This window comes from Heterodontus francisci, chromosome 36 (genome assembly GCF_036365525.1).
Source record: "Heterodontus francisci isolate sHetFra1 chromosome 36, sHetFra1.hap1, whole genome shotgun sequence".
Taxonomy (NCBI): domain Eukaryota; kingdom Metazoa; phylum Chordata; class Chondrichthyes; order Heterodontiformes; family Heterodontidae; genus Heterodontus; species Heterodontus francisci.
The window spans coordinates 48,811,050-48,833,768 of record NC_090406.1 but is presented as its reverse complement, the minus strand read 5'-3'; the positions used below and the strand labels follow the sequence as shown (position 1 = coordinate 48,833,768).

At 45.4% G+C, this 22,719-nt stretch overlaps 1 protein-coding gene across 1 annotated transcript in view; it reads right to left on the bottom strand.

The window, feature by feature from the left end:
* Nucleotides 1-22,719, bottom strand: part of tmem38a (transmembrane protein 38A) — a 313,821-nt gene that overhangs the window by 13,791 nt on the left and 277,311 nt on the right. The window contains exons 2-5 of the mRNA XM_068015867.1: nt 19,420-19,576; nt 2,512-2,696; nt 2,109-2,196; nt 1,074-1,191 (exon numbers count right to left, since the gene is read on the bottom strand). Coding sequence (XP_067871968.1) covers nt 1,074-1,191; nt 2,109-2,196; nt 2,512-2,696; nt 19,420-19,576 — 548 coding nt within the window. The remainder of the gene's footprint in view (nt 1-1,073; nt 1,192-2,108; nt 2,197-2,511; nt 2,697-19,419; nt 19,577-22,719) is intronic.

The window sequence follows — 22,719 nt, the reverse complement described above, 5'->3', positions numbered from 1 at the left end:
TGACTTCACCTAGCAAGTTGCAAAGCTATCAGAAAGAAAACAAGCTATCTGGAAGTGAACCACCAGAACAATCAGTTTAAGCGAGTGTGAATGGCCCATTACCTGAACTCCTCACAGACATTCAGACATAATCTGTTTATTCAGGTGGGTGTGGACCGATCAGTCAAATTGATCACTTTGGACAATGGACCTGGAATGAGGGTTTCTCAGCTTGCTGTGACCATATTTGGTAACTGGCTAGATTGTGAATAAAGGTCATGTGGTAGCAAGCTAACTCTTTGTGTTAGAAAGAGACTGCTTCTCCAGAGTCAACCATAATTTCAGACAGACCATGAGTGGGTAACAGCGACAAGAGAACTCGTGGTCCCTCTCTTTCTCTCCAGCTGTTCTGCAGGCGTGTGCCCTGCTTGTATATGACCAGCCAAACATTGCAGGCAGCGTCTTCAATGTAAACCAAACAACTGCGAATTTCAGAGGAAAAGACAGAGGTCGTCCACCAATCATCTCTGCACAGAATCCAGGAAATATCACCAAACACAGCCTGAAACCATACAATGCATCAACCTACAAGATTTGTATATGATTGACTTTCTTTTGGACACTCTTAAACAAATTAACCTATCCTCCCTACTGATGTGTGTGTGTGAATCTCTTAGGTGCATGTGTGAGTGTGAGTTGAAGCGTTTCTTTATTGTTTTTATTTATCAGGTATTAAGAACAATAAACACTATTTCCTTTTCCTTTAAAATCTTACAAGAATACCTGTCTGTGTGTGTCTGTTACAGTCACAGCACACCTTTTCCATAAATGTGTGGCCTTCAAACAGTTAGACACTCACTAAACTGACAAGCAAATTCTTTTTAAAAAACATGTGCTCCGGTCAACCGAGAGGCAGGAAGAGAAGGGAGCCATTCTACCACTTCTCACCTGGCCGCAACAGTTGGAAGTGCCACTAGCACTCTCTGGAATCCAACACATTTATAAGATTAGCAAAAAGTGCTTCAAGGCAATGCCTTACGTATCACACTCCAGACACTTATCTTTGTTTTTAAGAACTGAAAAGATTTATTTACCTTTGTAACAACCATGAAGATGGTGAACAGGAAGACGATGTTGTGTTTGGATATGGGCAGCCAGCGGGCCTGCTGTAAAGTGAAGATAACTGCGCCAACCAGACTAGCTTTTGTCGGGCTGTGAGAGGTCATAATAAAATTGTACAGTTAGCTTCACCATCTATGCAATATTCCCAGTTTTCTTCGAGTGAATTTTTTCGTGAGCTTTTTACGTGCCCTCAGTTTCCTGGGCCTAAGTCACTCTTATGGCTGAAAAAGACAATAGATTGGGTGGCACAGTGGCGCAGTGGCTAGCACCGCAGCCTCACAGCTCCAGTGACCCGGGTTTAGTTCTAGGTACTGCCTGTGTGGAGTTTGCAAGTTCTCCCTGTGACCGTGTGGGTTTCTGCTAGGTGCCCTGGTTTCCTCCCACAGCCAAAGACTTGCAGGTTGATAGGTAAATTGGCCATTGTAAATTGCCCCTAGTGTAGGTAGGTGGTAGGGAATATGGGATTACTGTAGGATTAGTATAAAATGAGTGGTTGATGGTCGGCACAGACTCAGTGGGCCAAAGGGCCTGTTTCAGTGCTGTATCTCTAAATAAATTGCTTGCTTTCACGTTCCACCAGGAGGTGTGTGGCTACAGATTATCAGCAATGATACTCTTCATACTCTTCTGTTCCCTTGTGAAGAGGCATCTGGTCTCTGCTCAGTGTCCTCATCTCCAACCCCCACCCCTTACCACCCCTCCACACCAGCATGGCTGAGACCGGGAGAACAGGACTGAACCTGCATATGTCACAGTAATCAAAGATTTAATCATTACTTCCTCCACTGCAGAAATACTTGGGTTTGAGGTGGGGGTGGTGTAAATTAGTTTTGAGTGGCAGCACAAACCAGGCATCAGTGAAGTGACAACCTGTTTTATACTCACTCTGCCTAATTTTCTTTTCCAAAATGGGAGAGGTTGTAACACGAGCTGCCAATTCACTATCGCCCCTTTGCGCTACTGCCCAGGATGAATTTTCTCCCCAGTGTGCTGCCATTTTCACTTACAAGGACATGTTGAGAAACTCATTTGTTTCTGGCTTCCAGACTCCACGAATTAGCTGCTCAAAGTTGGAGATCAATGCAACTCCAGCACCTGTAGACACCAAAATAACAATGGCATCACTAGTTAATCATCCTAGTAAGTCTGTGCGTTTTTTTTATTGTGTTGACAGACTACGATTTCCATACCACAAAATGGTACTTTTTTTTCAAACCAAAACCAATCCCAATTCAGGCGCAACTGCAAAGAAATAAATTTTGCTGGAGGAGGAGACTGCTGGACGGCAGTCTGTGTTCTCACAAGATGTCTAACTACTCAGAAGGGTGGGGGCTGGTTAACACAAAATGATTATTTAGCACTATTACACCTCATGCAATATCCCAAAAATAGAGATAAAAGGCTACTTACCTTTGGCCCATCCAACCAAAGCCATGATGATCCATCCATGGTGGTAGGCATGGTGAGCATGGACAACACCCACACTAATTTTGCGGACCCGCACCACTTCTTTCATAGCAGTGAGGACCAACTTCACAGGCATGAAGGCCACACATTTGTAGAAAATGTTCAGTGGGCAGTAAAAGATGAGATACCTAAGTTGAAATCATGGGTTCAGTTTGTGTCAGTAATGAATGTGCACAGATTTTCAATATTAGCAGCAGAAACCCATTTAACAGGTGCAGTGTAAAACCAATATTAGTATCACCAAATATAGGTTTTTAATATGGTTTACTTCTGAAGATTTCTTTTCACCATAGCACCCTGGAGCAGGAGACACAGGGTCATGTTCATGCCTCTGCTGAGCTTTGAAATTCACTAGCAAATTAGATAGAAACATATAAAATAGGAACTATTCAGCCCTTCGAGCCTGCTCCGCCATTCAATACGATCATGGCTGATCATCCAAAGTCAGTAACCTGTTCCCACTTTTGTCCCGTATCCCTTAATCCCATTAGCCCTAAGAACTATATCTAACTCTTTCTTGAATATATTTAATGATTTGGCCTCAACTGTTTTCTGTGGTAGAGAATTCCACAGGTTCACCACTCTCTGGGTGAAGAAATCTCTCCTTATCTCAGTCCTAAATGGCTTACTCTTTATCCTTAGACTGTGACCCCTGGTCCTGGACTGCCCCGCCATCGGGAACATCCTTCCTGCATCTAGTCTGTCCAGTCCTGTTAGAATTTTGTAGGTTTCTATGAGATCCCCTCTCATTCTTCAAAACTCTAGCAAAGACAAGCCCAATCGGCCCAATCTCTCTTCATACGTCAGTCCTGCCATCCCAGGAATCAGTCTGGTGAACCTTCACTGCACTCCCTCCATAGCAAGAACATCCTTCCTCAGATAAGAAGACCAAAACTGCACACAATACTCCAGATGTGGTCTCACCAAGGCCTTGTATAATTGCAGCAAGACATCCTTGCTCCTGTACTCGAATCCTCACACTATGAAGGCCAACATACCATTTGCCTTTTTAACTGTCTGCTGCACCTGCATGCTTACTTTCTGCGACTGATGCACAAGGACACCCAGGTCTCACTTTCCCAATCTATCGCCATTCAGATAATAATCTGCCTTTCTGTTTTTGCCACCAAGGTGGATAACCTCACATTTATCCACATTATACTGCTTTTGCCATGTATTTGCCCACTCACTCAACCTGTCCAAATCACTCTGGAGCTTCTCTGCATCTTCCTCACAAGCTCACCCTCCCACCCAGCTTTGGGTCATCTGCAAACTTGGATATATTACATTTAATTTACTCATCTAAATCATTAATATATATTGTGAATGGCTGGGGTCCTAGCACTGATCCCTGCGGTACCCCACTAGTCACTGCCTGCCACACGGAAAAAGACCCGTTTATTCCTACTCTTTGTTTCCTGTCTGCCAACTAGTTCTCTATCCATGTCAGAACCTTACCCCCAATCCTATGTGCTTTAATTTTGCATGCTAATCTCTTCTGTGGGACCTTATCGAAAGCCTTCTGAAAGTCCAAATACACCACATCTACTGGTTCTCCCTTATCTATTCTAGTAATTACATCCTCAAAAAATTCTAGTAGATTTGTCAAGCATGATTTCCCTTTGAATCCATGTTGACTTTGTCCGATCCTGTCATTGTTTTCCAAGTGCTCTGCTATTACATCTTTTATAATGGACTCTAGCATTTTCCCCACTACTGATGTCAGGATAACTGGTCTATAATTCCCTGTTTTCTCTCTACCTCCTTTTTTAAATAGTGGGGTTACATTAGCTACCCTCCAATCCATTGGAACTGTTCCAGAGTCTATAGAATTTTGAAAAATGATGAGCAATGCATCTACTATTTCTCGGGCCACTTCCTTAAGTACTCTGGGATGTAGATTATCAGGCCCTGGGGATTTATCGGCCTTCAATCCCATCAATTTCCCTAACACCATTTCTCTACTAATACTGATTTCATACAGTTCTTCCTTCTCACTAGACCCTATGTTCCCCAACATTTCTGGGAGGTAATTTGTGTTCTCCTTTGTGAGGACAGAACCAAAGTATGTATTTAATTGGTCTGCCATTTCTTTGTTCCCCATTATAAATTCCCCCGTTTCTGACCCTAAGGGACCCACATTTGTCTTCATTAATCTTTTTCTCCTCATATATCTATAGAAGCTTTTACAGTCAGTTTTTATGTTCTCTGCAAGCTTACTCTCTTTTCCCCTTCTTAATCAATCCCTTTGTCCTCCTTTGCTGAATTCTAAACTGCTCCCAATCCTCAGGTTTGCTGCTTGTTCTGGCCATTTTATATTTCTCCTCCTTAGTTCTAATACTATCCCTAATTTCTTTTGTAAGCCACGATTGAGCCAGACAGGATTGAACAATTGTTGTAATTCATCCATGCGCTCTTTAAATGCTGGCCATTGCCTATCCACTGTCAACCCTTTAAGTAACGTTCTCCAATCTATCATAGCCAACTCGTACCTCATACCTTCATAGCTTCCTTTATTTAGATTCAGGACCTTACTCTCGGAATGAACTCTCTCACTCTCCATCTTAATGAAGAATTCTATCATGTTATGGTTGCTCTTCCCCAAGGGATGCCGCACAACAAGATTGTTAACTAATCCTTTCTCATTACACAATACCCAGTCTAAGATGGCCTGTTCTCTAGTTGGTTCCTCAACGTATTGGTCCAAAAAACCATCATGTATTCACTCCAGGAATTCTTGCTAATTTGGTTTGCCCAGTCTATATGTAGATGAAAGACACCCTTAATTACAGTTGCACCCTTATTGTATGCATCTCTAATTTCCTGTTTAATGTCATCCTCTACATCACCACTGCTGTTTGGGGGTCTATATACAACCCCCACCAACGTTTTCTGCCCCTTGTTGTTTCTTAGCTCCACCCATACAGATTCCACATCAGGATTCTCTGAGCTAATATCCTTCCTCACAATTGTATTGATTTCCTCTTTTCCAACAACGCTACTCCACCTCCTTTCCCTTTTAGTGCCGTCCTTCCTAAACATGTTCAGTTCCCATCCTTGGTCACCCTGCAGCCATGTCTCGGTAATTGCAAATATATTGTATCCATTGACATCTATTTGCCCGGTTAATTCACCTACCTTATTGCGAATACTCTGTGTATTAAGACACAATGCCTTTAGGCTTGTCTTTTTAACATTCTTAGTCATCTTAGCATTATTTCACACTATGGCCCTATTTGTTTCATGCCCTTGATTTCTATGCCTTCCACTTTTACTTTTTGTTTCTTGTTTTTCATTTCTATCCTTATTTCCTCCTCCTCAGTCTCCCCACTCAGGCTCCCATCCCCCTGCCATTCTAGTTTAAATCCTCCCCAACAGCACTAGCAAACGCCCCTGCGAGGGTATCGGTTCCGGTCCTGCCTGGGTGTAACCTGTCCCACTTGTACAGGTCCCACCTTCCCCAGAACAGGTCCCAATGTCCCAGGAATCTAAATCCCTCCCTCCTGCACTATTTTTCCAGCCACTCATTCATCTGGTCAATTCTCCTGTTCCTATACTCACTAACACGTGGCACAGGAAGTAATCCTGAGATTACTATCTTTGAGGTCCTGCTTTTTAATTTAACTCCTAACTCCTTAAATTCATCTTGCAGGACCTCATCCCTTTTTCTACCTATGTCATTGGTACCGACATGTACAATGACCACTGGCTGTTCTCCCTGCCCCTTCAGAATGTCCTGTAGCCGCTCTGAGACATCCTTGACTCTAGCACCAGGGAGGTAACATACCATCCTGGAGTCTCGTTTGCAGCCACAGAAACGCCTGTCAGTTCCCCTTACAATTAAATCTCCTATCACTATGGCTCTCCCAGTCCTTTTCTCCCCTGCTGTGCAGCAGAGCCATCCGCGGTGCCACGAACTTGGCTGTTGCTGCTTTCCCCTGGGAGGCCATCCTCTCCAACAGTATTCAAAGTAATACATCTGTTTGAGAGGTGGATGGCCACAGGGGACTCCTGCACTACCTGCTTGCGCCTACAACTCCGCCTGGTGGTCACCCATCCCTTTTCTGCCTGTGCAGCCATTACCTGCGATGTGACCACCTCGCTAAACGTGCTATCCACAACGCCCCAGCATCGCGGATGCTGCACAGTGAATCCACCCACAGCTCCAGCTCTGTAATGCAGGCAGCCAGTAGCTGCAGATGGATACCCTTCCTGCACACATGGTCATCAGAGATTTCCCACATCGCACAGGAGGATCATATCGTGTGTACGAGCTCTCCTGCCATGACTTACCCTTAGATTACTTAGTTACTCCCTTTAATTAAAAAATACTAATTAAGCTTGTTCTACTCTAAACACTACCCACTACAATCTAAAGTCCTAAATAAATTACACTAATTAAAAAAAACACACTTTAGTAGTACTAACCTTATCACTTATACGGAAGGTTTAAAAAAAAGAACTTTCCCCTGATTTTTCTAAGCACTAGATGATCCTAAATGGAGGAAATTGAAGATGGAGAAAAAAAAGCAAGGCTAAAGGAACTAACAGACAGCTCCTACCGCCTGATTATAAAGTAGCATTGGTGGAGTCCTCAGAGGATGACCAACAATTATGTCCTGCTGATCCAGGAAAGTTATGTAGTATGTGAGGAGAGAGGAATCTAAAAAGGTGTCAGCTATGACTTAGTAGTAGCACTCTCGCCTCTGAGTCGGAAAGTTATGAGTTCATCTATGCCTTTGTTATCCTCAATCCTGACTGTTCCAATGCAATCCTTGCCAGCCTCCTAGGTTCTGCCCTCCGTAAACTTGAGGTTATCCAAAACTCTGCTGCCTGTGTCTTAACTCACACGATATCCCATCACTCCTGTCCTTGCTGACTTACATCAGCTCCCAGTTAAGCAACACCTTGATTTTAAAATTTTCATCCTTGTTTTTAAATCTCCCATGGACACGCCCCTCCCTATCTCTGTAATCTCCTCCAGCTCCACAACCATCTGAGATATCTGCAGTCCTCTAATTCTGACCTCTTGAGCATCATGGATGGGCAACAAATGCTGGCCAGACCAGTGATGCTCACATCCCAATGAAACAATAAAAAAAATTGCTCCAACAGTGGTGGCAGCTGAAGGCACAGCCAAGGCCTTAAACTCTGGAACTCCCTCTCTAAACCTCTCCACCTTTCTTTCCTCCTTTAAGATGCTGCTTAAAACCTACCTCTTTAACCAAGCTTTTGGTCATCTGCCCTAATATCTCCTTATGTGGCTCAGCTTTATAACACTCCTGTGAGTGCCTTGGGACATTTTATTACATTTAAAGCGCTATATGAAGGCAAGTTGTTGTTTTTCAAGTTCGATTCCAGAGACTTGAGCATGAAATCCAGGCTAACACCCCTAGTGCAGTACTGTAGAAGTGCCGCATATTTGGAGATACCATTATTGAATGAGACTTTAGACTGAGGCCCTGTCTTCCCTCACAAGTGCATGTAAAAGATCTCATTGCACTATTTTGAAGAAGAGCAGCAAAGTTCTCTCCAAAGTCCTCGCCAATATTTATCGCACACCTAACATCACCGAAAAACATTATCTGGTCATTATCTCATTGCTATTTGTGGGATCTTGCTATGTGCAAATTGGCTGCCACATTCTCCACTTTACACTTTTAAATTACTTCATCAGCTGTAAAATGTTCTGCGACATGAGGATAAATGTAAGCCTTTTTTTAAAAAATAGGCACATATGAACAGCACAATATACTGGAACACTGGTCTTTAACTTTAGCCTTTGAAACTGGTATAAAGGCAGTCTAGAAGGAACCATGTCCTCCTTTTTCTGATCACTGTGCCCTGTAAAGTTCCACCTCTTTCCAGTGATAGCCACTATTTTTCGATGAAATAGTTTGAATTACTTGTAGCAAAAATCACCATCACTAAGAATTTCAATTGTTTTGCAATCCACTTTTGGTTTTCTCAAAAAATTTGTTCCCAGTTCTTGGTAAGCCTTGATTGTCATTACCACAAATCCATTGTGTTTACAAATCATATCCATTGGAAACTAAACATTGGGCTGTATTTTATTTCAGCGGCAGGGGTCCCGGCAATGGGCTGGAAAGTAGGGAACGACTTTGTCTCATCCACTTGTCATATCCCCAACCAGATTCAATGGTGGGCAGGCAATGAACTTCCATCCCAAGAGCTGCCAGCCAACCAGAGGGCAAGCAACTCAGCAGTCCCAGCAGCACCATTGGGAGTGGTGGCCACTGCTGGTACTGCAGGAGGCCCAGAGCAACAGCCATGGGGGAGTCCCTGGAATGAAGATAAGTGAGCCAGGTGGGCAGGCCCCGGCGAAGGGTGGGGGGGGGGTGGGGTCTTTCAGCTGGGGTGGCCCTTGCCTCTGGGGGTCCGTCCGTGGGCCACAAGGTACCCAATCAGGAAGGCACCCACCCTCCCCCAAGCCCACAGGGAGGCCACCAGCTTTTACAGGGCAGCCACCCCATGTGACAGTGGGATCCCGCCGCTGGTAAAACACCAGCCGTGCTGGGAAAAAACCCTTAAGTGGCCCTTAATTGAGATCTCGACAGGAAGGCTGTCTTCAACCTTCCACGGCCCTGGTAAATTCCATGGCATAGGGAAGGCAACAGGCATGCCACCCCTGCCTTCCCTCACCATTTTATGCACTCCCCCACCCGCACTTCCAGCCCATCCCTAGAGGACTGGTAAAATCCAGCTCAAAGTGTGGGATACAACTGAAAATTCCTTTGGGAATTGGGAACTGTACAATTGTTCTCCTTAGAGCAGAGAAGGTTAAGGGGTGTTAGAAATTATGAAGGGTTTTGATAAAATAGATTGGGAGAAATTGTTTCCACTGGCTGAATGATCAGTAATCAGAGGACACAGTTTTAAGATAATTGGCAAAAGAACTGGGAGGGGTGGCATGAGGAGAATTTGATTTTGCAGACCAAGTTGTTGTGATCTGCAATGTGTTGCCTGAAAAGCTGGGGGAAGAAGGAAAACAGTTCAGGGCTATGGGGAAAGAGCGGGGATATGGAATGAATTGGATAACTTTATTAATCAGCAGGCACAAGAACGATGGGTTGAATGACCTCCTTCTTTTATTTATTTTACTTTTATTTAGAGATACAGCACTGAAACAGGCCCTTCAGCCTACCGAGTCTGTGCCGCCCAACAACCACCCATTTATACTAATCCCATATTCCCTACCATCTACCTACACTAGGGGCAATTTACAACAGCCAATTTACCTATCACCTGCAAGTTTTTGGCTGTGGGAGGAAACCGGAGTACCTGGCGAAAACCCACACAGACACAGGGAGAACTTGCAAACTCCGCACAGGCAGTACCCAGAATCGAACCCAGGTCCCTGGAGCTGTGAGGCTGCAGTGCTAACCACTGCGCCACTGTGCCGCCTTGTGTTGTAAGATTCTTTGAACAAATGGGTCTGAATTAGAGTTGGGGAATAGTTGGAGTGTGAGACAGTCTATTGTTGGTTAATCCTTCCCTGCAACAAGTAAGTCCTGTAGCAACGGGAAAGAGGCGAAAATGATAGGTGCAAGATGGCACTGGCAGACACAGTTCCAATCCTGCATGCAGGCAGCTCAGGATATTGTTTGTTTTGATGATGACCTAGAGACGACATCATCACCCGGTAGCACCCTGAGCGACCAAGCAGCCTTTTTAAAGGACAGCACTGCTTCCTCCGAAATTGGATAGGGGCCTAGAAAAGGTGGCCTAAACAAATGCTTGTCTCCCTACCACCCAGTTGGCTTGCCGCGGTCAATGGGCATCTCTTAATGCAGTCAAACTACGACAGAGAAGGAAACGCGAACCTCACTTCAAAAGGCGGGAAAAGAAGAAAAAATCTGAAACACTTGCTGCTGGAACGTGAGACCAATGTTTGAGTCTGGTGACAACAGCTGCCCCCAATGATGCTTAGCCCTGGTGGCCCATGAACTAGCCAGACTAGACATTGATACAGCGGCCCTGAGTGATGTTTGCTTCTCAGAACAAGGCAGCCTAACAGAATACAACGCTGGCTACACTCTCTACTGGTCAGGTAGACCTCAAGGTGAACAACGCCTCTTCAGTGTCAGCTTCATAGTGAACAGGACTATCGCCACGAAACTTTCAAGCCTGCTAATTGGCCATTCCGAACGCATCTTGTCCCTGCGCCTGTCTCTCCAAGACCAGCGGCATGCAACTCTCATCGGTGTTTATGCTTCAACCCTGAAGGCTAACCCAGCTGACAAAGATAAGTTCTACACAGATCTCCGTGAACTCATCCTGAATGCCCCTCCCAAGGACAAAATTGTCATCCTTGGTGATTTCAATGCCAGAGTGGGCCGTGACAGCCTGGCATGGAAGGGAGTGCTCGGGAACCATGGAGTTGGAAACTGTAATGAAAATGGACATTTACTCTTGGAACACTGTGCAGAAAAGCAGCTGTTCATAACCAACACCTTCTTTCAACAAAAAGATCACTTCATGACCACATGGATGCATCCTGGCTCTAAACACTGGCACCGGACAGATTACATCTTGGTACGCCAGTGTGACCTAAAGGGTGTCCTGCATTATGAGTCATGCCCAGTGCTGACTGTCATACAGACCACCGGCTTGTTCAAAGCTGAACTTCCAGTTCAAGCCTAAGCCCAAGAACAGGCCTAGAGACAACCCATCAAAGAAATTTCAAGTCAGCAACCTACAAACCTCATCTTGAGATAGATATGAAACAATTTTACAGACTAGACTGGAACATCCTGATCTCACTGCTGATTCCACTCCAGAAGAACTCTGGGAACACATCAAAGCTGTAGTACTGGATACTTCCAACGAGGTCATCAGACCCAGCACCAAGAAGAATAGGGACTGGTTTTATGAAAATGACAAGGAAATTCAAGTTCTGCTAAAAATAAAAAGGTCAGCTCATCAGGCTCGCCTGGCTCAGCCAGCCAGCCAAGAGAAAAAGACAGACGATCGTCAAGCATGCAGCACCCTTCAATGTAAACTGAGGAACATCCAAAATGACTGGTGGATGGCACTTGTGGAAAAAATTCAACTGTACGCTGATACTGACGACATAAGAAGTTTCTATGAAGCACTAAAATCTGTCTATGGACCAGCATATCAAACCCAAAACCCCCTGAGGAGCGCCGATGGCAAGATCCTACACACTGACAAGGAGTCAGTCCTGGATTGTTGGTCGGAGCACTTTGAAACTCTCTTCAGCACCAAGTGCAAGGTGCATGATACTGCCATCAACCGCATCCAACGACAGCCTGTCAAAGAAGAACTGGATGAAAGCCCAACTCTGGAGGAAACTGTGACTGCCATCAACCAGATGAAGAGCAACAAAGCCCCCGGAGCCGATGGAATTCCACCCGAAGCCTTGAAGCATGATGGCCCTGCCCTATACACCAAGCTCCATGAGTTCTTCACGGCCTGTTGGAAATAGGATAGGATTCCATGGGATTTTTAAAAATTCATTCATGGGATGTGGGCGTCGCTGGCTAGGGCAGCATTTATTGCCCATCCCTAATTGCCCTTGAGAAGATGGTGGTGAGCTGCCTACTTGAACCGCTGCAGTCCATGTGAGGTAGGGACACCCATTGTGCTGTTAGGAAGGGAATTCCAAGATTTTGACCCAGCGACAGTGAAGGAACGGTGATATAGTTCCAAATGAGGATGGTGTGTGACTTGAAGGGGAGCTTGCAGGTGGTGGTGTTCCAGTGCATTTTCTGCCCTTGTCCTTCTAGTTGGTAGAGGTCACAGGTTTGGAAGGCGCTGTCTAAGGAGCCTTGGTGCGTTGCTGCAGTGCATCTTGTAGATGATACACACTGCTGCCACTGTGCGTCGGTGGTGGAGGGAGTGAATGTTTGTGAATGATGTGCCAATCAAGCAGGCTGCTTTGTCTTGGATGGCGTCGAGCTTCTTGAGTGTTGTTGGAGCTGCACCCATCCAGGCAAGTGGAGAGTATTCCATCACATTTCTGACTTGTACCTTGTAGATGGTGGACAGGCTTTGGGTAGTCAGGAGGTGAGTTACACGCCACAGGATTCCTAGCCTCTGACCTGATCTTGTAGCCACGTTATTTATATGGCTACTCCAGTTCAGCTTCCGGTCAATGGTAACCCCCAGGATGTTGATAGTGGGGGATTCAGTGATCATAATGCCGTTGAATGTCAAGGGGAGATGCTTAGATTCTCTGTTGTTTGAGATGGTCATTGCCTGCCACGTGTGTGGCGCGAAAGTTACTTGCCACTTATCAGCCCAAGCCTGGACATTAACCAGCTCTTGCTGCATTTCTACACGGACTGCTTCAGTATCTGAGGAGTCGCGACTGGTGCTGTACATTGTGCAATCATCAGTGAACATCCCCACTTCTGACCTTATGATTGAAGGAAGGTCATTGATGAAGCAGCTGAAGATGGTTGGGCCTAGGACACCACCCTGAGGAACTCCTGCAGTGATGTCCTGGAGCTCAGATTATTGACCAACAACCACAACCATCTTCCTTTGCGTTAGGTATGACTCCAACCAGTGGAGAGTTTTCCCCCTGATTCCCATTGACTTCAGTTTTGCTAGGGCTCCTTGATGCCATTCTCAGTCAAAAGCTGCCTTGATGTCAAGGGCAGTAACTCTCACCTCACCTCTTGAGTTCAGCTCTTTTGTCCATGATTGAACCAAAGCTGTAATGAGGTCAGCAGGTGAGTAACCCTGGCAGAATGCAAACTGAGTGTCACTGAGCAGGTTATTGCGAAGCAAGTGCCGCTTGATAGCACTGTCGATGACACCTTCCATCACTTTACTGATGATTGACAGTAGACTGATGGGGCCGTAATTAGCCGGCTTGGACTTTCCTGCTTTTTGTGTACAGGACATACCTGGAAATCTTCCACATTGCAGGGTAGATGCCAGTGTTGTAGCTGTACTGGAACAGCTTGGCTAGGGGCGCGGCAAGTTCTGGAGCACAGGATCTTCGTGATGTCGTTATCATCACCTTGTACAAAAACAAAGGAGAAAAGTCAGACTGCTCCAACTACCGTGGGATCACCCTCTTTTCTATTGCTGGGAAGATCCTGGCTAGAATACTTCTGAACGGGCTTGTGCCTACCATTGCTGAAGAAAACCTCCCGGAGAGCCAGTGTGGTTTCAGAGCAGAGGCACCACAGATATGGTATTTGCACTCAATTACAAGAAAAGTGTTGTGAGCAAAACAAAGACCTGTACGTCGCTTTCATAGACCTCACCAAGGCATTTGACACTGTGAGCACAGATGGACTTTGGAAAATCCTAGAAAAACTTGGATGCCCACCCAGGTTCCTGGCCATGGTGAAGCAGTTTCATGAAAATCAGTACGGACAAGTCAAGCAAAACAGTGACCTCTCGAGTCCCTTCTGTATCTCCAATGGTGTGAAGCATGGATGTGTGCTGGCCCTGACCCTACTCACCATCTTTTTCAGCAAGATGATGCAGCAGACAACGGAAGACCTTAAGGAGGGAGTTTATGTACGCTTCCGGACTGAGGGAGGCCTTTTCAACCTCAGGCATCTTCAGGCTCACACAAAGACACAAGAAAAGCTCATCCGTGAACTTCTTTTCGCTGATAACTTTGCTCTCCTGGCCCACTGTCAATCAAACCTGCAACGTATAACAACACATTTTTCCGAGGCAGCACAACTCTTCGGACTAAAAATCAGTTTAAAGAAAACTGAAGTCCTGCATCAGCCTGCACCCCATGAAGAATATAGACCACGAAGCATTGTCATTGGGGGAACCGAGCTGAATGCCATCAAGCAATTTACTTATTTGGGGAGCGTCACCTCATTTGATACCACCATAGAGAAGGAAGGGACAATAGGCTCTCAAAAGCAAACAGAACATTTGGCAGACTCTACAAATGTGTGTGGAGCAACAACAGCCTCAGAGCACAGACCAAACTCAAAGTGTACAAAGCCATTGTCCTCACCACCCTTCTGTATGGCGCCGAGTCAAGGGTCCTGTAGCGCTGTCATGTACACCTTCTAGAGCGCGTGCATCAGCGTTGCCTCTGCAGCATCTTCAAGATCTGCTGGCAGGACCACATCTCAAACATTGAAGTCCTGGAAACAGCCAACATTGCCAGCATTGAGGCCATCCTCCTGCAAAGCCAACTGCATTGGGCGGGTCACGTTAAAGGCCTGCTACCTGACCTGAACCCGACGGGACCCGATGACATGTGTCGGGTTCGGGTCGGGTTGGGCCCCTCTTCCAGGTCCGGCTTTTGGGCTCGGTTCGGGTTGGGCCGAGTCCGGGTAGGGATCAGGTCGGGCCGGACACACACAGTAAGTGCTCTGCTGGTAAGTATTGAAATTAAAAAACTGACCTGAGCTGGGAGTCCAGGACAAAACTGAGTCTGTGCAGTGAGCGAATGACATCTCTATGACGCCATCACGCATGCGCTGCAGCCTCCTGGAGCTTCCGAGTCAGAAGGTAAGTAAAGGGATGGTCAGGTTGGGTCAAGTCGGGCTCGGGGAAAAATTGGAGGGTCTTGGGCCGGGTCGGGCTCGGGTCCACTGTGGTTCGGTTGGGTTCGGGTCGGCCTGAGCAGGCCTTTAGGTCACGTTGCCTGGATGAACGACAGTCACTGCCCAAGATTGTGTTGTATGGAGAGCTGATCACGGTAAAAGGAAAAGAGGGGCCCCACGCAAACATTTCAAGGACTCCCTGAAGAAGTCCCTCTCTGTGTGCCACATCGACCATCACCAGTGGGAAACGCAGGCCATAGATCGTGATGCCTGGAGATGCTACATCAGGAGGGCTACAGAGACCTTTGAGACTGAGCGAAGAACCAGCATGAAAGAGAAAAGGAGGAGAAGGATAAATCCAATTGCCCCCAGCAGCAAGTACACCTACACTTGTACCCACTGTGGGAGAATCTGCCGGTCACGGATTGGCCTGACTAGCCACCAGCGGGCCTGGAACCGATGACTACAACCTTCCCAAAATCTTCGTCCGCAAAGAAATGCCAAAAAGAAGAAGCTTAAATTTGCATTAGTGCAGAGAGGGTGTTAAATAACAGAATAATGAAAGCCCTAGCCAAAAGCTCAAACATGAAAAAAACAGTGGGCAGGCACATGGTAAAAAAAAAATTGAATGATGAAACAAACTAAAATAAAATGAAATGAAAATAAAAAGTAAAAAGTAAAACTAAAAATAAAAGGGGGGAGGGGCAGTCATGCTCTGAATTATTGAACTCAATGTTCAGTCCGACAGGCTGTATTGTGCCTAATCGGTAAATGAGATGCTGTTCCTCGAGCTTGCGTTGATGTTCACTGGAACACTGCAGCAATCCCAGGACAGAAATGTGGGCATGAGAGCGGGGGTGGAGGTGGGGGGGGTGGCGGGTGGGTGTTGAAATGGCAAGCGACAGGAAGCTCGGGGTCATGTTTTCGGACTGAGGGGAAGTGTTCTGCAAAGCAGTCACCCAATCTGCGTTTGGTCTCCCCAATGTAGAGGAGACCACATTGTGAACAGCAAATACAGTCTTCCTTTTTCCTTAACAGGAGATTCCCCCCACTGTGGTTGACAGGGTCCTCAACCGTGTCCAGCCCATTTCCCGCACCTCTGCCCTCACCCCTTTTCCCTCCCTCCCAGAACCACAACAGGGTTCCCCTTGTCCTCACCTTCCACTCCACTAGCCTCCACATCCGAAATATCATCCTCTGCCATTTCCGGAAACTCCAAACGCACCTTCCCCTCCCCTCCCCTGTCAGCATTCCGAAGGGATCGCTCCCTCCGCGACACCCTGGTCCACTCCTCCATTACCCCGACACCTGTCCCCTTCCCATGGCACCTTCCCATGCAATCGCGGGAGGTGTAATACCTGCACTTTTACCTCCTCTCTCTTCACTATCCAAGGCCCCAAACACTCCTTTCAGGTGAAGCAGCGATTTACTTGCACTTCTTTCAATTTAGTATACTGTATTCGCTGCTCACAATGTGGTCTCCTCTACATTGGGGAGACCAAATGCGGATTGGGTGACCGCTTTGTGTAACACCTCCGCTCAGTCTGAAAACATGACCCCGAGCTTCCTGTCGCTTGCCATTTCAACACCCCCACCACCCCCCTACCGCGCTCTCATGCCCACATCTCTGTCCTGGGCTTGCTGCAGTGTTCCAGTGAACACCTCATTTACCAATTAGGCATGTTACAGCCTAGCGGACTGAACATTGAGTTCAATCATTTCAGAGCATGCCTGCCCCTCCCCGCTTTTTTATTTTTATTTTTATTTCATTTTATTTTAGTTTGTTTCATCATTTTTTTTAACCATGTGCCTGCCCACTGTTTTTTTCATGTTTGTGCTTTTGGCTAGGGCTTTCATTATTCTGTCATTTAACACCCTCTCTGCACTAATGCTTTGTCTTTCACCACACTATTAACACACTCTTTGCCTTTGCCCCATGACCTCCTTGTCAGTTATTCTCTGTGACCCTATGTCCTATCAACACCTTCCCTTGTTTTCTCTTTTGCCCCACCCCCACTTTATTTGCTTGAAACCTATTACACTTCTAACCTTTGCCAGTTCTGATGAAAGGTCACTGACCTGAAATGTTAACTTTGCTGCTCTCTCCACAGATACTGCCAGACCTGCTGAGAATTTCCAGTACATTTTGTCTTTATTTCAGATTTCCAAATTAAACTGTATGTGTAAGCAGTTCTGCTGATAATCCATATCCTTCAGTAACTGATTAATTATATGTACTGTGTGATATGTCAATGAGCAACACAGATCTGGAAAGGCCAGACAACAGTTCCTGGCTTTAGTAGAATTGACAATGCAACCATAAGCCTCAGCATCTTGAGTCAGCATACCCATAAGTGGTCAGAACATTTTACAATTATAGGAACTGACTCCCGTTACCCTATATTTACTTGCACAATAATGTAACCATGGCAGGTGCAGTGTAACAATAGTACCTCCTTGTGACCTAAAGCACATAACGCTGTCTTTTGCACATGTACTTCTTCAATCTCTCTGAAGGTGGACCACAGAAACACTTGGTAAGTTGAGGCTTGATACAATTGTTAAACTGCTTTACTTGACAGTGAGTGAACATACAGAGTAACCATTGTAATCAGATTCTTTTAATTCCATTGGTATAACTTGTAATTATGCAATTAATTTAAAAAATAATGAATATGCTATGCTTTATCATATTACATAGAATCACTTAAAATTTTACAGCACTGAAACAGGCCATTTAGATTAGATTAGATTAGATTAGAGCTACAGCACTGAAACAGGCCCTTCGGCCCACCGAGTCTGTGCCGACCATCAACCACCCATTTATACTAATCCTACACTAATCCCATATTCCTACCAAACATCCCCACCTGTCCCTATATTTCCCTACCACCTACCTATACTAGTGACAATTTATAATGGCCAATCTACCTATCAACCTGCAAGTCTTTTGGCTTGTGGGAGGAAACCGGAGCACCCGGAGAAAACCCACGCAGACACAGGGAGAACTTGCAAACTCCACACAGGCATTTGGCCCAACAGGTCTATGCCAGTGCTTATGTTCCACACGAGCCTCCTCTCACCTTATTTCATCTCACTTTATCAACATATCCTTCTATTCTGTTCTTCCTCAAGTACTTATTTAGCTTCTTCTTATATTCCCCCCTTAAGAGGGGGTCCTCTTTCCTTGACCTAAACACTCATTTCTAACTACCCAGCATTGTATCCTTCTTTCAGACTTTTTGTTGTGTCTCACTGCTTCACAGCATCCTCATTAAAAAACCTGACCATTAGAGACTGTTTCAAAACCCTCCCTCTGTCTGGGTTTTATCTTCTGCAGTTCACTTGCCAGCGCCCGGGACCAGCAACTCTCCAAAACAATGGGTGTGAGCTGTTTGTCATTTGTCAAGACAAGCTCACAAGTTGTTAACTCATTGGCATCATAATTACTTATTATCACATATCCATCTTTATGTGAAAAGATAATCAAAATATTTCAAAATGTGATTGAAATTCATCTGAACATACTTGTCCATTCATGCTGATCCATACAGTTGTAGTGCTTTATTCTTCACAATACATACACTCCCCACCCCATTCTGAGCCATATAATATCCTGGCAAATATGAAAAACCAGATTTTAAAAACCAGATCAATTAGGGGGAAGGAAATCTGTAAAATTCTTCTCTAACTCCCTCAGGTGATTCAAACTAGTCCAGAAGACCGCCTTTGCTCTGATTAATGTTACAGGGTACCTACTCTTGTACCAGGTAATCTCGATGCCAGCTGGAAACAGGCCAGCTCTCACTTGAAATTCAATGAATCAATGTTCACGGCACAAATCAGCAGCCTGTTTATAAGTCCACTATTACCTGGAAAAAGAAGAGCCGTCTGACATCTTCCTCTGCCCTTACATGACTTGTAAAAGTGACCCCTGGTCCTCCATAACCTATTTAGTTGGTCTACACAAACACATTCTAGTCCTGTCATGATCTTATAAACCTCAATCAAATTATCCCTCAGTTTATGTTTCTCTAGACAGCCAACTCTTTGAATCTAGATAACTAAGATGCTTTAAATTAGGAATTAATCACGTGGCCCTCCTCTGTACTTACATCACCTACCTGGACAAAGTTTTCTAACTGTGGCCTCACCAAAGTCTCGTACAAGGACAAAATGGTATAATGTTTGATAGTGAATTATTCTATAAATATACCCTTGTCCCCTTATGGATTCATCTGACCACCAATTTGCAGCTTATCATACCCACAGCAATGATGTGCATTTGACAATGCGAATTCTCTGAATAATAAAATCTATGTCCACTCACCAAACAGCTGTTGCCAGCAAGATGTGAGAAGTGTTGTTAAAATAATGGAGGGGTGATTCTCCAAGCAGTACATCAGCCAGTATATAACTGGAAAAGCAATAAAGCATTGCACACAACCATGAGGCAATTGGATTACGACGGGACACATCCACTGATCCTGGAAAAATAAACACACCAATCAGCCATTTGTACTTGTCATTTATCCTTTCACAACTGTCATTGAAGGTGACAGCCCTTTCTCTTCTCCCGCCTTGGTCTCCACCACACAGTATACTATTTGCAGCCAAAAGGGCAGACAACCTGTCACCTGCTTCTTTTGATGCCATCCTTAAATTGCTAGTGCAACAGTTAAGAAAGAAAGACTTGCATTTTTATAGTACCTTTCATGAACTCAGGACATTCCAAAGTGCTTTACAGCCAATTAAGTACTTTTGAAGTGTAGTCACTGTTATAATGCTGCAATTTTCAAACAGCAATGTGATAATGACCAGATAATCTTTTTTTAAGTGAAGTTGGTTGAGGGACAGAAATGAGCGAGGATACTGGAGAGAACTCCCTTGCTCTTGTTCAAAATAAATGTGCCATGGGATCTTGTTATGTCCAGAGGGTAATGACTTAACATCTCATCCAAAAGATGGCACTCCCCTGGATTGCAAGCCTAGATTTTGTGCTCAAGTGGGACATGAACTGTCAACCTTTTGACTGAGAGGCAAAAAGTACAACCACTAAGCCACTGCTAATGACTAGTTCACAATCCCTCCATTCAGGGCCTAACGTCAGAGCTGAGATTGGAAGTTAGAAGAGGACCACAAGTGTGTAGCTGTATTTCACTGCTCCTTGGAGTGAACCCTTTGGGGTTCCAAAACACTGTGCCAACACTTTTACATTTATTCCCCTCCCCTACTCCATTTCTAACTCAAGTCAGTTCCAAACATCCTTGTTCAGTTTCAGAGCCACAAATTGGCCATATGTCCCCTTTGGTCCCACACCTGCCCTAACCTCTTAATTCCAGATAGTAGTCAATCCGATTCTAGAATCATAGAATCTTACAGTACAGAAGGAGGCCATTTAGCCTGTAATGCCTGTGTCTACTCTGAAATTGAATGGAGTCCCACACCCCAGCTTTTCCCCATAACCCTGCAAATTAGTCCTCTTAAATACATAGGGACATAGGAGCAGGAATAGGCCATTCAGTCCGTCGAGCCTGCTCCGCCATTCAATTAGATCACGGCTGATCATCTACCTCAACGCCACTTTCCTGCGCTTTCCCATATCCCTTGATGTCATTAGTATCCAGATAACAATCGATTTCTGTCTTGAACATACTCAATGATTGAGCTTCCACAGCCCACTGGGGTAGAGAATTCCAAAGATTTACCACCCTCTGAGTGAAGAAATTCCTCCTCATTTCTGTCTTAAATGGTCTGCCCCTTATTCTGAGACTATGTTCCCTATATCTAATTGCCCTTTCCTATCCTGAGTGGTGTGAAACAGGGCTGTGTTCTCGCACCCACACTTTTTGGGATTTTCTTCTCCCTGCTGCTTTCACATGCGTTCAAATCCTCTGAAGAAGGAATTTTCCTCCACACAAGATCAGGGGGCAGGTTGTTCAACCTTGCCCGTCTAAGAGCGAAGTCCAAAGTACGGAAAGTCCTCATCAGAGAACTCCTCTTTGCTGACGATGCTGCTTTAACATCTCACACTGAAGAATGCCTGCAGAGTCTCATCGACAGGTTTGCGTCTGCCTGCAATGAATTTGGCCTAACCATCAGCCTCAAGAAAACGAACATCATGGGTCAGGATGTCAGAAATGCTCCATCCATCAATATTGGCGACCACGCTCTGGAAGTGGTTCAAGAGTTCACCTACCTAGGCTCAACTATCACCAGTAACCTGTCTCTAGATGCAGAAATCAACAAGCGCATGGGTAAGGCTTCCACTGCTATGTTCAGACTGGCCAAGAGAGTGTGGGAAAATGGCGCACTGACACGGAACACAAAAGTCCGAGTGTATCAGGCCTGTGTCCTCAGTACCTTGCTCTACGGCAGCGAGGCCTGGACAACGTATGCCAGCCAAGAGCGACGTCTCAATTCATTCCATCTTCGCTGCCTTCGGAGAATACTTGGCATCAGGTGGCAGGACTATATCTCCAACACAGAAGTCCTTGAAGCGGCCAACATCCCCAGCTTATACACACTACTGAGTCAGCGGCGCTTGAGATGGCTTGGCCATGTGAGCCGCATGGAAGATGGCAGGATCCCCAAAGACACATTGTACAGCGAGCTCGCCACTGGTATCAGACCCACCGGCCGTCCATGTCTCCGTTATAAAGACGTCTGCAAACGCGACATGAAATCGTGTGACATTGATCACAAGTCGTGGGAGTCAGTTGCCAGCATTCGCCAGAGCTGGCGGGCAGCCATAAAGACAGGGCTAAATTGTGGCGAGTCGAAGAGACTTAGTAGTTGGCAGGAAAAAAGACAGAGGCGCAAGGGGAGAGCCAACTGTGCAACAGCCCCAACAAACAAATTTCTCTGCAGCACCTGTGGAAGAGCCTGTCACTCCAGAATTGGCCTTTATAGCCACTCCAGGCGCTGCTTCACAAACCACTGACCACCTCCAGGCGCGTATCCATTGTCTCTCGAGATAAGGAGGCCCAAAAGAATGTTCCCTATATCTAATTGCCTATTTCCTCCTTATTTTCTCTGTCAAAATCCCTCATAATTTTGAATACCTCTACTAGGTCTCCATTTAACCTTCTCTGCTCGAAAGAGATCAATTCCAGATTCTCTAATCTCGTCATATAACTGAATTCCCCCAACCCTGATAACATCCTGGGTCCTCTGTACCCTATCCAAGGTCAGGACTGTCTTCCTAAAGTCTGGTGCCCAAAATTGTACACAATACTCCAGCTGAGGCCTAACCAGAGATTTGTAAAGGTAAATGACGTCCTTATTTTTGTATTCAATGCCCCTATTTACAAACCCAACCCTCCCATATTCTTTCTAAACTGCCTTATCAACACGCTGAGCCACCTTCAAAGATTTGTGAATAAGCACGTCCCTCAAAATAGTAACATTCAGATTACACTGCTTCTCCATGTTGTTTTTTTCCAAAGTATATTGCTTCAAATGAATTGTTATTAGCATGAAATTGCATCAGCAATGTGTCTGCCCATTTCACCAGTCTGTCTGTCCTCCTGAAGTCTACTTCTATCATGCTCATATTTTCGACATTGCCAAGTTTTGTATCATCTGCAAACTTCAAAATTGTACTCCCTATACCCAGGTCCAGTTCATT